The sequence below is a fragment of the Oryza glaberrima genome, chromosome 5 (assembly GCF_000147395.1).
Source record: "Oryza glaberrima chromosome 5, OglaRS2, whole genome shotgun sequence".
Lineage (NCBI taxonomy): Eukaryota > Viridiplantae > Streptophyta > Magnoliopsida > Poales > Poaceae > Oryza > Oryza glaberrima.
Window position 1 is genome coordinate 14812531 of NC_068330.1, and position 18967 is coordinate 14831497.

Genomic DNA, 18967 nt, shown 5'->3' on the forward strand with positions numbered 1-18967 from the left:
CCAGTGATGGCTACGAGTATTAGATTTTCTTTTTCAGCTCTGACTGTGGATGGTGTGTCGGTGTGCATCGGGATGTAGTAGTAGTGTTTGTTCAAGAATATATTATTACTCCAGTACTTTGAAGTTTGATTGTTGTATGTAGGGTATTTAGTTTGAGGTGTGATTTTAATTTTATCACGATATTATACTAGAACAAGCTTAATTTATAAAATTGTGAAGTCATTGTTTTCTATGTTCTTGAATCAGGCCTATTAAGATTTAATGAAACTCAAAAGTTTCACAAGTTTGAAACGATTTCATCTCAAAAGTCATTACGGCCAAAAGTAATACTCCTTTCATCCCAAAATATAACAACTTTTAGCCTTTATAATTTGTCTCAAAATATACTAACTTCTCTACCAATATTTTCTTTCTAATCAATCACAATTCTTCACCATTTAATTTTCTCACCTACTTCTACTTTTCATCCAATCACAACTTTCCCCATTTAATTAAATTATACTTATTTTGTTAATAACCACGCAAAAATCCTTATATTCTAGGACGGAGATGGTACCAAACAAAGCTCTAACTAAAACCTGTTTGGTTGTGTGGACCATTGCTGCATATTGTCAATTTGGTTATAGGGATAGATCAAATATATTTTAAAAAATAAATTTAATAGATAGTTTAAAACAAGTGGTTCAATTTAATGCAATTGAACAAAAATCTTTTATTTAGAAAACTTAGTTTCGAAAGAGTCAAGCAAATAATCCACCAAAAAATACTGGTAAGTAATACTACCTCCTTTTTTTAATATATGATATCGTTGACTATTTATCGACGTTTGACCACTTGTTTTATTTAAAATTATTATGCAAATATAAAATGGATTAAGTCATACGTAAATAACAATGGATAATAAATCAAATCATAATAAATAAATGATAATAAAATATATTTTTTAAATAAGACGAATGGCTAAATATATATTAAAAGAATGGTGTTATATACTTTTAAAAAACGGAGGGAGTAAGAAAACCAGGAATTCTGGGGATGGTGGGTGCTGCCGTGCCACTTGCTCAAGTGCAGAGCAGAAAAGCACGGAGGTCGTGTGAGGAAAGAAAAATGCGGAAAGAGGAGAGAAAATGGAGGTCGTGTGGGAAGAGAAAACAGATCACACCCACCAACTTGAAGACGAGAGATGATAATTAAGCTCCTCCCATTCGATCGCCATGAGCAGACCATGCTTCATGCTTGTGCCATGAGGAACACACACGTCTCGTCTTTTGTTGATTCCATCCGCTGGCGGCTTGGCTCATCTCTCCCATACTTTTTTCGATGGACGCAACAACAACGTCGACGACGATCGAGCTGCGCCATGTGCCATGTGCCACGCATGCAGCCGATCGATCGGTAGAGCGCGGACACGTTCGTGCATGTACGCGCGCGGTCGCCGGGCGTCGTCGTACTCGTCGTGTGCTCCATGATGATTGATTACATGGCGCAGCAACGCTGCAAGCCTGCAACAGCGGCAATAGGGCTTTCATGGATTCGGTTCCGGTGTAATTATTACAGTATGTTCTGTTATGGAGAGCTCGTAGCTGCTCCAGTTTTCTTAAAAAAAAAAAGCTCCGGCTTTGGATTTTATATTATATATAGGTATAAAATCTATAAAAATAAACTACAAGTCAGATAAATCTTAACCTCTGTAAAAAAGATCTTAGTGTGAACTGCAATACGAATGGTTGAGAATATTGCACGTAGTCCTTAACTTGCAGTCGTAGTTAGGACTTTATTGGATCTTAATTCGGTATTCATAGTGCACATATATGTCTTCACGCCACGTCTGCCGGTTCTGTTACCTAACTGAAAAATGCGCATGGCAAATGAGACGACACCCGTTCTACGGGCTTATTGATGTTGAGCGGGACGCGGATGCGTTAGAGCAACTCCAATAGAATGGCCAAATGGCTTTAGCTTTTAGCAAGTATAGAGAAAAAATGCCCTCCAACAGCCTCTTCATCTAGTTAGCCAAGCCATCTGGATGGCCAAATCCCACCCCTCACTAGCCAAACTTGGAGAGTCTCTCTGCCTGGCTATTCGTGGGTCCCACCACTCCCCCTCCCACCCCATCTCTCTCTCCCCCGGTTGAGATCTCTCCCCGCGAGCAAGAAGGCCGCAACGGCACCGCTCGTGAACGGCGACGAAGGCAAGGAGGAGAGGGAGCCGGAGCCAGCCGCGACCGCTGTCGTCCTCCGCGCCATCTCCAGCCGTGGCTGCCGCGACCGCCACCGCCGTGCGCTACCGTCTCCAGTCGTGACCGCCCTTTGCTCAATCGCCCTAGCCTCGGGGAATGCTAAGAGAAGAGGAAGAGGAGAAAGAATGGGTATAGAGGCTGACGCATGGGTCCCGCTGTCATACACTCAAAATAGAGAGGATGGATGGAGAGACTGTTGGAGTAAACAACGAATTTAATTTGACAAATGAAATGGAGAGTTAGCCAAATAGATATTTGGAGAGTTGAATTTAGAGAGACCGTTGGAGATGCTCTTATGGAGCTCGGAGCCTCGTCACGTTGTGCCTTCATGCTGGCGGTCTTGGGGCACACACAACTCTGTGTCGGTTATGTCTTTCTATAATCTTGGATCTAGGTGGCAACTGAGGTCCAACAAATATGTGTTCCGCACTGCTACTGTCCTTAGTAACAACGTATCTACTCCAATTCATACTCCACCCGTTCTAAAATATAAGTATTTTTAGACTACGATACGGTCTTGGAAATACTATTTTGACTAATAATATTTGTAAAAATAAGATGTTTTAAATAAAAAGAGTTGTATATTATGACAATTTGTTTGGTGATAAATCTAGAAACATTAATTTTACATGATTAATATTTTTTTTGCCGTCTAGTTATTAATAGTCAAAGTAAAAGTTAAAATATTTGATTTGATATTATGCTAAAAATATTTATATTTTAGCATTGAGAGAGTACTTAGCTAGCGCCTGCTTGGTAAGGGCGGACCAGACCAGGGGGCTCAAGCTGTACCCATATTTTTAGCAAATAGCTATCCATCCAGGCATAAACCTCTCGTTAATTGGTTGGCTAATAGATGATTCACCCATTCAATAGGTGCTAGATTTGATTCTCATTGCTCTGTTTTGTTTTTGCTGATTATTCTCTTATGTTCGTAATTTTTTTTGTACAGTGTAAATTTTGAATTCCCACATCAAAATCCTAGGCCTGCCTCTGCTGATCACGCACACATTGCTCTGCTATTCCCATGAGTTCGCGGCTCGCTCATGGAGCTCATTTGTTGCGGTCCATTGGACCGATCGGCCCATAACCTTTCGATTGATAAACTCCACGTGGGTCACGGCCATTAAGCCCATTAATTATCTTATTACTCGTCTCCCACTCTCTCTTCCCCAAAATCTTTGCATTTTTCGATCGACTTCTTCCTCGAGGTTAGTTTCTAGCAGCTTCTCGAAGCTTCCCTCCAGTTCTGCATCCCGGTCGCTTGGCACCACCCAAGGCATGGGCATGGTTGTGTTCTTGGCTATTGTGCGGATGCGCGCGATGTAAGAGTGGGTGGTGCGTCCTCAAGCGCGCGCGCTCGCCCACAAGGTGTTCGACCAAACGCCGCAATGGCCTTCTTTTTTTTTTTTCCATTTCCACTTTGTTCCTCTTTATGACGGCTATAGACGCCTGGTTTTAATCACAGGATGGGATCGATGCGAATGTGCGAGTTCGTGGCAGATGGGCAGTTGCTATGAAGGAGGCAGTATCAGGTAGTATTAGCATACTGTGTCAAAAAAAAAAAAAAGGTAGTATTAGCATACACAATCGCTATCTTTTCCAAAATCCAAGTAGAAAAAGGAAAAAAAACACACAAAATCTATATCTATATTTACATTGTGAAGCCTCTGCTGCTGCTACTAATGCTACTCATTGCTCTGTAGAAATCGGTGATCACGGAGTTTATGCACGCTGGTTTGTCCTCCAGAGGGATCGATCACCTTGTACAATGGTATGCCTTTCTTGTTCTTTTTACCTGCTATTTTTTTCTCTTCTGTACATACATACTCTCATGTTGTTGCATTTAACCATTTACATAATTGAGCCTTTTTTTGGTCTTTGCTCCTGTATGTCCCTTCAGAAAGGGATCCATGCCTGTACATATTTGCAACAAGGAGAATTTAATTATGGTGCTAATGGTGGTGGATACAAATAAATGGCTGTGGCCAAGATTGATGGCGTGGTTCTGACCTTGATTAATCCGGTTTCAGTCCCGCAGAAAATAATGTCATTTGCGGTGAACATGCTCGTGATCTTGCTCCCTGCAGATAGCCTCCCTACTTTCTGCTGATTCTCTCTCAACCATATCTGTCAAAAATACAGAAGCAGAAGCATTGTCAGGTTGGCTGGCTTCTGTAATTTTCCAACTATGTAACCTCAAGGCAAAGGTGGTGCCTTTAATAGGGACAACCAAAATTTCAAAATAAATTTAGATGACCTGAATGATACTAGGGCTTTTGTCGCAGTTCAGGTAGATGAAGTCCTCCACCACTGCCATTGCCTCTACATTTGTTCCCTTTGATATCGCCATCGTCATTGTAGGTTTGCATCGCTTCTTCCAGTCCTGTTTTACCGATATTTATAACTTTTTTTTCTCAAATCCTTGTAATCTGATTTTTTTCACAGGTTCAAGTTTGATCCTTACCTTTATGGTGGATCCTTCCACTTGAGTACCAGCACAGTACATCCAATCTTTATATACTACAATGGAACTAATGGGTTGTTTCCTAATTCGCCAGCTTCTTGTAGGTGCTCTTATCTCGATTTTTGACCCCACTGCTACGTCTAATTCCTGTGGATTTTTTTTTTGTTTCAGATACAGTAGCATGTTCCTAGATATGGTGCTACTACTGCTATCATACCAACAGTACTAACCTGTATACTCAAGTCTGTGCAACCAAGATAAGCTTTGCCATGAGCCACAGCTAGAGATTTGACATGCTTGCTCTTGTAAAATGTCTGGGTGCTTCTTGATGAGTAAGAGAACTGCCGAGGTAACATGAATTCTATTATAAATGTTATTTTATACATTTCAAATGTTGGGCAATCACCAAGAACATTTAAAGCAAATTGCATACCTTAAGAACGTTGTTCGGTGTAAGCACAATGATTTTGTCATTGTAAATTTCAAATTGCTCCACAGCTTCTCTTATTTGAATTATCTCTACACATTCGAGCTTGCGTTGCGCCATTTTCCATACCTGCAAAGAGCCTATCATTAGCTATTAACTTATTACAGTTACTTCTTTGTGGTTGAAAACTGGTCCGCCCGTTTCTTACTCTAATTGACTTGTCAGCTGACCCGCTCAAGAGATTTTCTCCAGTGTCTGATAGTGCAAAACATGTAACTGCTCTCTTGTGCTCTTTAACCTCTCTTATGACTACTGCTCTTTGGCCTTTTATATCCCATGCCTGTAGAGGATCACTTGAGAATCAGGAATTGTAATTATGCAAGTACATCTTTCATGAACTGAAGAAATACCCCTTTTTTTTGCATTTTGCTGCCCAACCAACTATTGCTATGTTAAAATATGTGTGCTTATGTTGTGGATTTACGAGTGATTACTGATTAGAAACTCTAATGCACATACACATGCCATGTATCATTACCCTGATGGTGCCACTAGAATAACCAACAAAGAGCTGCCCTCCGAAGAATATTATAGCGGTTGCTGCTCCATTGCCAGGTTGACCGATTTCCAATATCTGTGTATGAACACATGATACACGCTGCACTGACAACTTCAGATAATTAGATTTCGTGTAAAATGATGTTCCAAAAGTAAGGACCCTGTGCAAGTGATAATTATAATCTTAAATGAACTGGTATACTTTTGTATTTCTTTTTTCTATTACTTAACTAAGTTTAGAAGATGTTCATTGTGTTTAAGGGAGAACATGAATGGCCAAGATTTCACATTATTTGTGGTTCAGAAAGGAAGAGAAAAGAAAAGTGGAAAGGAGTTAGATTTGAACAATACTCACTGGCTTGCTGGGAAGATAATAATCTGTAACTTGAAGCAACTCTTCAGCCATCCATGTGAATGATGACAGCCTCCTTAGAGATTCTCGTGAACCCTCTGACAAGCCCATCAACTTCTGCTTCCCTGCAGGTACCAAAAAACATTTTTGTAAAAAGAATTATATATTTCTTTGATTATCCTTTTGCGACACGTTTGTAAAATTGGTCTTGACATTCTAAAATATTCATGGTTTTAGTTGGTCAGTTCTCGACCAAACCACTGAACTCGATGGCTATAACTTGGCAGTAATGGAATCTTCTTTACCTTTTCCAGAGGTGTAAGTGTAGAGAGACATGCATGCTAGAAGTCTTTCATCAAGCTCAAACCCTGGGTGCAAGTGTCTGGCTATGTCATGTAACAAGATCTCGCAAGCAGAATATCTCATGTTATTTTCACCGAGAGCAGCCAGCTCGCTTCCAAGCCATGCAGCACAAACAAGGCAATCATGCGAGGTTCCCTTCGCCTTGCTTTGTATTCCTTTGGCCAAAGCACGGAGAACTGGTACTCCTGTTCTGATAATTGTCCGTGCAGATTTACTGCTCCATGGACCTATTTCTGTGTCCTGCATCATATTTTACTCTGGAGTGTTAACTACGGTTAAGATAATTATCTTGTCCAAATTAGATAGTGTTTTCATACTTCACCTGCAGGCAAGGATCAACCCAGTCGATATTTCTGATCATATTTCTGTGAGATGTTGATGTGAGTCCTGCTTTCTTTGCGAGCCATGCAGCAGTATATGATTCCCCTGACCAGGAATAAGTTCCTCCTAGATTACAAAGGAAAGATGCTGCTAATGCCTGAACGGTGCAGTTTTCTTGGGATGATAGGGAATCCAACAGGACTTCCATTGCTTCATCCCTGAATACACTTTTACCATCTGGTTTGTCCTACAGGAGCAGATCATTTTTTAGATAATGTGAGATCATTCCTTTATCTAAAATGATAATGTGAGATCACTGCAATGCTGTGTTTGTTGAACTGTTGCTAGTATGTATTCATAGGAATGGTTAATAATCAGTGCTTTCATTTTATTCGAGGTGATATTTATAGTTGTCCTAATGAGCTGCAGACAATCTGGTTGTATTTGCAGGGCTCTAAATGAAAATTCTTCAGAGGAGTACCAGGGACAGTAGACATACCAGCATATCCAATTGGAGAAGAAGATTAGCTGCTAAAACCCTGTGTTCAGGTTCAGTTTGATGGAGGCAGGCCATCAATGTATGCATAATGGCAATGCCTCCTAGCTTCTTTATTTCTTGCAGCAGGGAGTTCGCTGCAGACCTGAAGGTTCACACAATTCAACAAGCTATTCGGAATTAACAAAATGGACCTTTTCAAGTTATGGAATGTACCGAGGAATTTGAAGAATCTCATGGAAGTATTCAAGAGCGGCACACTTGGCACGGTGTTCTTTTCGTCTTACAAGGTGAAGGAACGGTTCCACTGGAGTAGCCTGTGACAAGAACTTCTTGCAGTTTCCATTAAGCCGTACACACCTGACGAGAATAGCTGCCAGGGCCACACCTTCTTCCAAGTTGTTATTCTTTGCAACATCAACAAGCTTAGATAGAATATGAGGAGAGCTGATGGCACCCAAGTGGACGTTGTTTGTTACATAGTCGAATGCTGTCACCAAGATCTCAATGAGTGCTATTGATGCTGATGTCGGGGTCAATGGAAGCACCGCAGGCCACTTTTTGGTGTCTGAATTACAAGCAACATGTAGAAGTGAAGGTAACAACTCTAAGTTTTTGATCTGTAAAGGTGAAGGATCCAACAAGTATATCAAAATGGCTGCCTCATGCACATCTCTCTTCAATGCACTGGCTAGATTGGATAAATGGAACTCCTTTCTCTTGATGCCTCTCATTGCATTCCTATCTTCAGATAGCATAAGCAGGAGAACATAAACTGATGCCCTGATCACTTTATCCTTTTTAGATGTCGAAATGCTGTCAAGAAGTTGGTCGAGGATGTCTTGCCGTGCTGATGATTTGTATCTCACCTCAGAAGAACTATTCAGCAAGTGCCATATGGTTGTAACTTCCGAACCTGCATCCAGGTAGCTCTCTAGCCCATCTGAAACCAGTAATTTCGACACCGCCTTCTCAAACCTCTCAAGAAAGTCTACCTGGCTTTCCTTCCCCCAGCGTGAGCTGACATCGCTCCACTCATCACTCTGTGAGAAAGCCTTGAATTTCCTGCTCATGCTTCCTCGGGAGACTATGTCAGATAGAGCACTTCTCTTCATAAATTTGGTTGAGAAGTTGCTGAAGCATCTGAGATCATGCTTTGGCGTGCATTGTGGAAACATGCCATCCTTGTTGAAATAGTTGGATGTTGAGTATGAGTCTGCTTTATTTACATTTAGGACTGAATTCGATAGACTATTCGCTGAGCACTGCGATCTGCTCGATTGTAGGTCGTTTTGTTTCATATCACAGTCATCAACTTGGTAGAGTGGAGATTCAGGAGTGTAAATCATTGCATTTTCAGGAGAAGTGCACCATGTCAGATTCTTATTCTGAATTGATCTAACAAATATACCGAAGAAAAAAAAAGTTAGGACAATATGGGAAACAGTAGATCAGATGGTGTCGGATATAGTACCTTCCATGGAGTTTAGTTGACAAGAAAACTGTATCAATAGGCATAACCTTTGCTGACCTCCCTTTGTCATGTGAAACCTCCTACGTTAGATGAATTAAATGTCAAAAACTCAAAGGCTCTTCCAGCGTACATTAATTTTGATATTAAAGGTATGCTTTATCCCCCATGCATTATTGTTGCAAACTGCATAGTCTGAGTAGTCTCTATTTACAAACTTTAGGTGAGGGTTTCAGTTAAATTTGCTGAAAATAAAAGAAGAGGTATGATTATCATTTTCCTACATAGTCCTGGATCAACTAAAACTTTTGGACTTCCAAATTGTGTTATGACAATTTGCAAAATTTTCAACAGTTTTAGAATTTGAACATGTATTACCTCGTTGTCACTTTCTTCACTAGAATCAAGGTGTGAGTAGAAGGAAACAGGTGAATCTGACTGGTATTCCTCAAGCATTTCATGTAGGCACCTGCTGTCAGAGCTCCCCTTGGTATCTTCTTGAAGGTCTGGATCCTCACAGTTGAGAAAATCCTTCAGCTCAGCGAAGCTATCATGATCGCCACAGTTGGAGTCGAAGGCTCTGCACTTTCCTTCTTGATCAATTGAGTGGATTGTCCCATCCTGTGCAAATGACAAATTCACTTGAGCTCCCAAATGCAGGTCTGAATTCCTCTGTAATAGTAGATTGCATCATATAAACACTTGTACAGAAAGCATAACAACTTACCTCTGAAAACTCCGGCCATTTCGGAATGACAGAGCTCACAGATCTTCCAAACTGAATGCACCTGTTCATGGATGAATGTATATATCCTCAGACAATGGAACAATGTACCCTTTTTTATTTTCTCTATACCTACAGATAGTAGCAGCAACTAGCAAAGCACTACTTGGGAATCAACTGCACTGAAGCTTTCATCAATTCATCTACTGGTTATTGAACTATATAGAGCTGTAGCACTCAAGATGATCTCTCTAGGTGGTGTTAAATTTTGCAGGCATGCAGCTGTGGGTCAGGATGGTTTAGTGTGCATGCTTGTCACAAGCTGCTAGTGGAGAATCTTTGTCCCCAGCTTTGCTTCAAGAATTGGTCAGGGATTTGGGGATTGCATTTGGCAAAAAAGGTGTTTCAGTTCCTTTTTTGAATCCCTTTTGGAAAAGATAAGAGTGCTGATCTCCCTCTTTTTGCCACATCACAGAGAAAAAATGGTAGAAAGTGCAGATTTGTGCCCATGACCTGCATAAATGTGCTCCGGTGGGTTCTACAGGGAAAGAAAGCTCAAGGCAAAGGGAATGTGAGAGAAGCTCAGAGCATCCTTTTCACAAATCACAAGGTGGTGTCCTACATCAAAATCACTCAAATTGCAAGGTATTCATCTTGTATTTTGCAAGAATTTAATGTTGATTTGTTCCAATGGCTTGCAATCCCGGAACACCATGGAGTGATGGAGGTATGCAACTTATACTATCACAATTAAACACCAAAAGATTTGCAACCCTCATTTATCTTCCAAAAAAATTGGAAAATGCAAAAGAAATAGGGAAAAAAGAGAAATTAGCAATTGAAAGGAGAAGGGAGAAAAGTTGAAAGGGACAATTGACAAAAAGGCATTCAAATCCCAATACCAAAAATCTTTTCCAAGAAAAATAAAAATTGTACTAGCATTACTTGGCCACATCATAGCTCTACTATCAACAAAAAGTTTCCCCTTTTCACTTTTTAGCCTCTTCAGCATGCAGTACCGTCAGCGTATGTATATACAATACGTACGTACACCGGCTAGGTGTACACGCAGTACGCACGAATGGTATACGTATGCCAGTTACCGTTATAACTGCCGCGGTAAATAAAAAATTTCCCTCGTCTGCGATGAACTCACCCGCCGCCGCCGCCGCCGCTCGCCGGCGCGCCGGCGACCACCTTGTAGTAGATGAGCCAGTCCTTGTACCGCCTCGCCGCCCGCCGCGCCGCGTCGTCCTCGCTGGCGCCGCCGGCGCGCGCCAGCACGGCGCCGTCGAACAGCCCGTCCCAGAGCGCGCGCGGCGCGAGGCCTCCGCCGGCGCCGGCGCCGGCCACCGCGGCGGGGAACACGACGACGGCCTGGAGGAAGTGCATGGCCATCTGCCACGCGTCCCCCTGCGCCGCGCGCACCAGGGCGAGGTAGAAGTAGGCGCACGCCGCGACGCGCCGGTTGTCCAGCCCGCCCGTCTCCCCCTCCTCCGGCAGCAGCGCCGGCCCCTGCAGCGCCGCCTCCACGCCGTCGAGCCCGCCCGCGTCGGCGCCGGCGGTGAGCGCGTCCGCGGCGTGGCGGAGCGCGGCGAGGACGTCGCCGTCGCCGTCGTCGTGCGCGGCGCCGCCGGCGCCGGGAGGGTCGAGCAAGGCCAGGCAGCGGGCGCGCGCGGCGAGGAGCGCGTCACGGTCGGCGAGGAGGGCGCGGATGTGGTGGTGGAGGAAGGCGATGAGGGAGCAGATGGAGGAGTGCGGCGGCACCGCCATTGCCGTCGTCGCCGTCGGCATCGCGACGCCCGGCGCCGAGCGTTTTTCTTGTTCCTTGCTAGTGCATATGAGCGATGAGCAATGCCCTCTCTCTTGACGACTCCTCCCTTTGCTGCAGGTGAGAGGAGATTAGTTTAGTTACTAGTGTACATGCATGTGTGAGCTTGAGCTGAGCTGAGTGAGTGAGTGAGGGAGTGAGTGATACGCAGCTCTTCTAAATGTGAGGTAAGAAATATTGTCCTTGCACGAGGCAATCTTGTTAGGTATGGGAAAGCTGCTGGTCCTTTCTCTGGGTCCTGTGGATAAGCTAAGATTGCAGCAGAGATTGATACAAGAATTTTTTTTTATTTTCCAACCTAGCTTCATGTGAATTTAACTGTTTATTGTGAATATGTAGTTCTGCCATGTAACGAGGATCAATTCAATGGTACTCCCTCCATATGCTTTTGATAGTCATATTTCATTTTGGCACACAGATCAAGAATAAGTAATTTTACTTATCATCCATTTAAACATGTTACTAGTCATTCCTCATAAACAAACGATTCATTAATATTTACATTTCTCTATGCCTATGTAGCTAATTTTGTGTGAAAGAATAGAGAGTTGCGCATTAAATCTAAGAAAGTCATTAAGATGATAGGTTGTTGGATTGAAATATGCCTATCAAAAATAAATTTTTCAGATTTGAAAATAAAACTAATGGAGAGAGTATATTCCAAGCAGAGGTGGGCCAAAAAAGATATAGAAAAGGCAAATCTAACTAGTTATTACCTATAAAAGAACGCGGCGATCAATGACAACACTAAAAATTGTGGTCCTTTAAAAATTTTGGTAACTTAAGATCTACCTAGAGATACTAAGTTTTATACTATAAAATATGATATCTTCTGATACTTCTTAAGTACTTAAAATTACCCCAAAATTGAATTGGGTGATTGCTGATGAGCCAGCTAGGATGCGCGGTCACTAAAGGTCGTCGGGTATTGGATCTGTCACTGATTCCAAGCACCCCCTTGTTACTTGCTCTATTGGATTGTTCTCATGTGAATTGAACCAGTGGTGCACTAGTGAGTAGTAAAGAGTTTGAGGGGGAACATATCTTGATCAACTAGTTCAGAGATGTGGGGTTAACTCAACTTAGCTGGAGGCTCGGTAACTGCAGTGTCATCACGCACTTTGGCATTGCATAGGTTCAGTTCTGAAACGGACACTAATCCGTAAAATACATTTTCTTTCTATACTGAAAATCATGCGGTGAAAGGACATGTAGTCTAGTGGTTGTAGTGACTTGAGTAGCGAATTTCAGATTGAATTATTTAAGGGCTAAGTTCCTAATTTAAAAAAAGGCCACGTATATCCGGTTGGATATAAAGGCCGAGTAAAAAAAAAGCATGTGCAAGGTGTACGATTTATCAGGGTCGTTAAAAAAATAGAGGACCCAAAGGACACATCAGGTCAGAAGACTATAACTAAGGGGAAGTAGATTAGAACTAGATATGCAATCTCATCGTGACCGTCTGTCAGTTTTCTGCTGTCCTATTAGTCATTATATACATTATATACATTATTATTTTTGTTCGTGATTGATGGTCAAGTTTCAGGATGCCATTATATACATTTTTGTATTAGGGCCTCCGATCCAATTCCTAGCGATGACCCTACGTGAAACATTTCTAATACACCCATTTACATAGGGATAGATCCGAGGCCCAGCAAGCACAACAGGCAGTTGCTCGGACTCATCGACGACAGATCACACCATTAGGATAGCTAATATTTCTATTGTTCAATAACATCGAAAATCTTTAATTTATATGCATCTACACCCTTCAGGCTTTAGAAGATTTCAAGATCCGCCACTACATTTACATACGCCCACGTGTTATGAACTGACTATGAATGTCCGCGTGACGATCGTAAAAACGTCACGCAGGTAGCACAGTGTGTGTGTGTGTGTTAGTTAAAACTTGAGAACACAGACACGCATGAGCATGAGCATCGATGTCATGGCGATTATGCCGGTGGGTAAGCCATGGGATGCCCATCAGCTGTGCTGTACAGTAGGTTGCTGCCATGGCGTGTCTGGTTGAGACATGGCCCTCCATCACTCGTACCCTAGTACTCCGTAGCTTATTACTGCACGTCCTGCCAAAGCAATCATGGAGATGCAATATTGCAATGCAATCCAACCAGGGAGAAAGGTTGGTCAGTTCTTCACGGGAGGAGGAAGACGGACCCCCCCCCCCCCTCCTGTGGCCCACACGGCTTAATTAATTAATTGGGTCTTCCCTAGATAGTCATATAGCAAATGAACCAATTCTCTTATTTATCTCCGTCTCAAAAAGACCGTTATAAAAAACAAAGTCTTTTTTAGATGAAAATAGTAGCAGAAGAACATGGTACATTGGGAATTTGTTTTTTCCCGTGTGTGATTCTTTGGGGGACAAGTGGATGAACTCTTGGGAATTTAGAACCTTCTGAAAAAATTTCCATCTAAACTTTCCTCGTAAATTTCAGCACCTTTTCTACGGAGCAATATAGCTTGATTATGTAATTCTTCTAACATTTCTATCTTGGCATGCCACGACAATTTTATATATGTTTATTTTAGGATTAATTGGATCCTACCATTACAAATTCATTCTATTGAAAAATTTAACATTATTATTATGGCGAGCGCCTATTCGAAGAGAGAGGAAGAAGAATGGCTAGGGGCACCTTAGTCCATGTGAAAAAACAATATGAAAAAAATAGTCTAAGAACACCTCAAAGTACATAATGGCATGGTTTGAATTTTTATGAAATACCAATGGCACTGAGCCGGTTTGACGAATAGTATAATTGTTTTTCTTTAATACAGCGAATTTGTAGTGGAATTAACCCTTTCTTTTATCTTCCTACTACCTCTGTCAAAAAATGTAACTATATTTTGAAACGGAAGTAATATGTTGTATATTCCTCCCATGTTCTAAAGGTACACTTAAAATTGTTTTACAACTAGAGATCATCTATAATCGGTAGAATCCTCACCATGTCTAGTACGTTATACTCCTTCCATTTCATATTGATCATCATATAACTAAGAAACATAAATTCCAAACTAACCATCATATGTCACTTGTCCATTCGTTTGATGTGTAGCATTATTGCATCTGTGAATGCATGCATGGATTTAGAAGTAGTTAAGCGCTCGTTTCATGTGCATACGAGGACTTAAAATTTGCATGCTTCTCGATTCTTCCCACCACATACTCACATTAAATCAAATGTATGATAGCTAAGTACTCATTGTCTTGGTGAAAAAACTTATACGATGATTAATATGGAACGGAGAGAATATTATTTTATCTCTCTAAAGTATATTTACTACTACCTCTATCCCAATATAAATTTATTTTTCACTCATCTCACACATACCATTATAAAAACAGAAAAGAATTCCCTTATCAAATCACAATTCAACTATTTCTCACTTTATCTTCTCCTAATACAATTATTTCATATTTTCACAAACTCTGATGCAACGATTACTCTAAAATAAACTTATTTTGGGATAATAGAAGGAGCTAAAACTAAATTTATTATAAAAACCGGAGGAAGTAAGAGCAAGATTAATAATATAGCCAACTACTGGCTCCAAATCATTTCTAGTCATTTAGTAGCCAATTCATATAATAGTTATCTATAAATATATACTCCATCCATCTATTTCGATAGTCATATTTTATCTTGGCACAATGATAAGGATAATTAATTCTACTTATTATCCATTTAAACATGCTACTACTTATTTCTCGTAAACAAACGATTCATTAATATTTATATTTCTCGATGTCCATGTAGCCAATCTTGTGTGGAAGAATGGAGAGTCACGCATTAAATCCGAGAAAGTCATTAAGAAGATATGTGGTTGGATTGAAATATGCCTATAAAAAGTAAATTTTCCAGATTTGAAAATATGCCTACCAAAAGTAAATGGAGGGAGTACTCCACAATTCATACTTAGTCCCACCTGTCATACACACATATATTTTGAAGTCTGTGCTGTAGCTAGCTATAAATCTATAGCCCCGCTGCTCTTCTCTTTCCTCTTTTATTTTCTTAAAATATGTTTATAGCTGTCTTATAATCTGCTATTGTACCAGCTCTAATAAAATATCCTCATAATTTATTGCCTCAAGCCACACGTATCAATGCGCTACTCATGATAATATTAAATGCTAGTTGTGACAACGGACAACAATGCACCCCCCATGAATTTCAACGTAGCCATAAATTGTAGTACCAGGCTCTACTATGATTATTCATGTACAGTAGTACAGTCAGTATACTTCCTCTTGCATAACAAGCCGTTTTTCATTTTTTTTTCTTGGAGCAAGCTTGGTTTTTCTAAACATAAATCTACTCACAAGTTGCAACTTGCAACAATGGTGTGCTAGTGCTTCCGTTAATCCATGCAACACTACTACTCAAACTTTTTTTTCTCAACGTTAAAATAGAGGTAAACAATTAAGCACCACAGTTAAGTATAATCTTAATTTAATCTACCAGAATCTAAAACACCAAAGAACCAAACAGTCGTCTTACTTAGAACAGAGGCAGTATTCATTAAAAATTAATACCATACACATTTTATACTCCCTCTATAGTAAAATTAAGGCCTGGTTTAGTTCCTAACTTTTTCTTTAAACTTTAAACTTTTTCATCACATCAAAACTTTTCTACACATACAAACTTCTAATTTTTCCATCACATCGTTTCAATTTCAATCAAACTTCTAATTTTTGCGTGAACTAAACACACTTCTTACTATTAATTTGAGCCACATTTGGAAGATGGGTTCAGGATACGATTTCCCATATCTCAAAGAGTAAGTTTCAATCTTAGCCGTTCATTCTTCTCACTCTATTTTTATCCTATCCGGATCCATTCATTTCCACTTCCCACTCCCTTGTCAAACCCACTCCCTTATTAAACCCATTTTTCAAACACATCCATGCAGGAAGGGTGTACGAATCATTGTATAAAAAACCGTGGTCAAAATCTGACGCTGAAGACCACACACACAAAAATACAGTTACAATCTGTCATTCATTCTGTCGAGAGATAAACAACACTGCAACTGTGTACTTTGCAGCCTATACCTCGGTTTAATTCTCATGTACACTGTACTTGCTCATGCCAAAGTACATTTAATTACCCTGCAACCAGCTAGCTAGACAGAGTGTAGCCTTCTCTCTCGATTAAAAGGAACCCAATAATCATTGGACCAAAACCTGTTGCCTGCGGCCATCCAGTAGTTCAGATGGGGTCAAGGCACAGGACAGACAACTATCTCAAGCAGATCTTAACAACCACCAGTTTCTTTTTCTTGGTAACCTCGTGGTTAATCCTTGACTAATTGACACCTTATCTTGTCAGAGTTTTATCGAATTTGATGAGCTTTGCATTTTGGATGTAATTTAGTTGGAGTAATTGTGCTTGCAGTTTGGTCATGGTACACGTGAATGTCTGCGTCGTTTTCGTTATCGGATCAGAGATGCAGACGCAGCTTAATTAGCTAGCTAGCGCATCGTGAGAGGGACACGCCGCAAGGAGACAATCCTGTCCGTTAATTTTTTCTTCTGCTGTCTAAGATAAACTCCATAAAACCTGCGTTTTCTTAACCTGTTCTGCAGAAATTTCTGGCAAGTGGATGTGTTTCTTTCTGATTAGCAAGTACCTTTCTAGAGTATAAGAGAACAGAAATTGCCAAAAGAAAAGATTTTTTTTATAGGCAACATCTTAATCACACTTGTGGCTGTTGAGTGGTGTTACCATGTGATAAGATCTGCACATAAAGTCGAACGTATTCTTGCTAGCTCCTTGATATCAGTTTTTATTTGAAGAGCTTGAAAATCTGAGAAGCAATTGACGGATATATATCTAATTAGTGATAATGTAAGATAAGTTGGAGTTGCGTCCAGCTACTAAATTTCATACTTCCCCGTCCTAAAATATAACAACTTTTACTACTTAGGATTTGTTTCAAAATATAATAACTTCTTCATCAACATTTCATTCCCAAGTCCTAACCAATCACAACCATCCACCATTTATTTTTTGCACCTATTTCCACTTCTCAACCAATCACAACATCTCCCTATTTAATTTTACCTACTTTCTTAATAACCGTATCCAACTCTAAACTTTCTTATATTCTGGAACGAACGAAGTAATTTGGAAGGAAAATCTAGATTATCTGGGGAGCTAGAAATTCGTAGAGTACAGTTATAATAGCTAGAAGCTCTCCAAACGAAGCCACAATTTCTCATAATTGCATTTTAACAAATATCAAATAGTTTTGTCAAAATTGTTAAACGAAATGCATTTCCATATGTTGCATAATTAAGTGGGTAAATGCCATATTTTATCATGAAACTTTTCGTTGATATATTTTATAAAATAAATGTTGCAGTAAATTTTCTTTTAAATAAATTATGTTAGTATATATGGTCAATAGCATGGCAAGTTAAAAACATTTATACCAAATTACAATGCTAAAAACATTTATGTATTAAAATAAGTCAATGATGGGGATCTTCACATTTTTTTTATAATAAGTTAAAAAAAGAAATGGTCATGCATACCAGGACAACTCTGAAAAAGACCAGATAGCATTGATCAATTCTAATTGGATCCAATCAGGTCCCAGGGTCTCCCTACTTCCCTAAACAAAAGGATAAATAATATTACAAGTCTTATCATTCCACACCCATGTATGTGTATCTACAACATATCAATTGAAGCGTAGAGTAATAAATTATGAATTAAGGACACTAGGAATATATGGACTTCTTTTTTTTTGGCATGTTCACCTTGTTGAGGTGTCTTGGTCTACCTTGTCTAGTGTCTACAAAGAGGGGAAAAAAGGTGGTTCACAACCTGGCCAACCTCGCCCCAATCTTGGATGCATGCAGTAGGGAAAAGGAGGAGGGCTCAACCATAGAATTATTGGGATTTGTGTGTCTCATTGCACCCTCTTTGCAAGGTCCAAAGGCACAAAAAATGGTTTGTTAAACCTAACATAGCTACTGTGTGCTGATGGGGATGCACATATGAGCACACCATCAATCCTTTATGATGCCAAGATCTTACAAGGTCACTCTCTGGTTTGTTATATATTGCTACTGGCATGGGATATCTTGGCAGCCACGGATACATGGTCATGGTCTCATGGACCATATATTTTCTAATCAAGAAGCCATTATATGAGCATTTAATTCAAATATATTGTGTTTTTCAAAAAAATTATGACACATGACGGCACTAGTAATTCTTGCACAATTATTTTGGTGGATTCAGCCTCACATAATGGAAACATGGAATCACATGCAACAATTGTCAACCCAAAGGCTCAGCTCAACCACCCCAGGGCCCAAGCAGAGCTGTGCCCGGGCTCACCAGTGAGCCAGCAACACAGTATGTGCATTGAGATCCTAGCAACCAACAACATCTACTATTATCTAGGTTTTGGGAACTTCCTAGGTTTATAAGAGTTTGATTACAAACATTCAATACCATACAATGAATTCAACCATGTATTGCTAACATTGTATTAAAAGGAAAAAAATATTATTTCTTCCAAAAGAATTAGATGCACATCAACTTGGTACATCTAGAGATACTAGCAAAAAAAGAAAAAAAAAGAAAGGACAAAAATCAAAAAGCAAAGAAAGAAGTAGCACTCCATGTGACAAACAGTACTATGTAGTGTACACACATATGTACTAC

General features: G+C 40.2%; 1 protein-coding gene and 1 long non-coding RNA gene across 3 annotated transcripts; one reads left to right on the forward strand and one right to left on the reverse strand.

The window, feature by feature from the left end:
- Window positions 1–3603: 3603 nt before the first annotated feature.
- Window positions 3604–11503, reverse strand: LOC127773654 (putative E3 ubiquitin-protein ligase LIN-1). The gene is made up of 17 exons (XM_052299792.1): window positions 10575–11503; window positions 9422–9482; window positions 9073–9315; window positions 8698–8777; window positions 7440–8621; window positions 7227–7368; window positions 6729–6974; window positions 6349–6646; window positions 6047–6168; window positions 5672–5791; window positions 5342–5473; window positions 5140–5262; window positions 4937–5047; window positions 4707–4853; window positions 4500–4625; window positions 4253–4369; window positions 3604–4156 (listed from the first exon to the last, which is right to left on the reverse strand). Exons 1-17 carry the CDS (start codon window positions 11210–11212, stop codon window positions 4139–4141), a joined length of 3906 nt encoding a protein of 1301 aa, XP_052155752.1. The 5' UTR covers window positions 11213–11503; the 3' UTR covers window positions 3604–4138.
- On the forward strand, window positions 7675–10576 carry LOC127773655 (uncharacterized). 2 transcript variants are annotated; one of them, XR_008017609.1, is made up of 5 exons: window positions 7675–7821; window positions 8029–8149; window positions 9148–9354; window positions 9693–9818; window positions 9894–10576. It is a non-coding gene; the product is annotated as an uncharacterized LOC127773655 (long non-coding RNA). The 2 variants fall into 2 exon arrangements; XR_008017608.1 differs by having other exon boundaries at window positions 9693–10576.
- Window positions 11504–18967: the final 7464 nt, after the last annotated feature.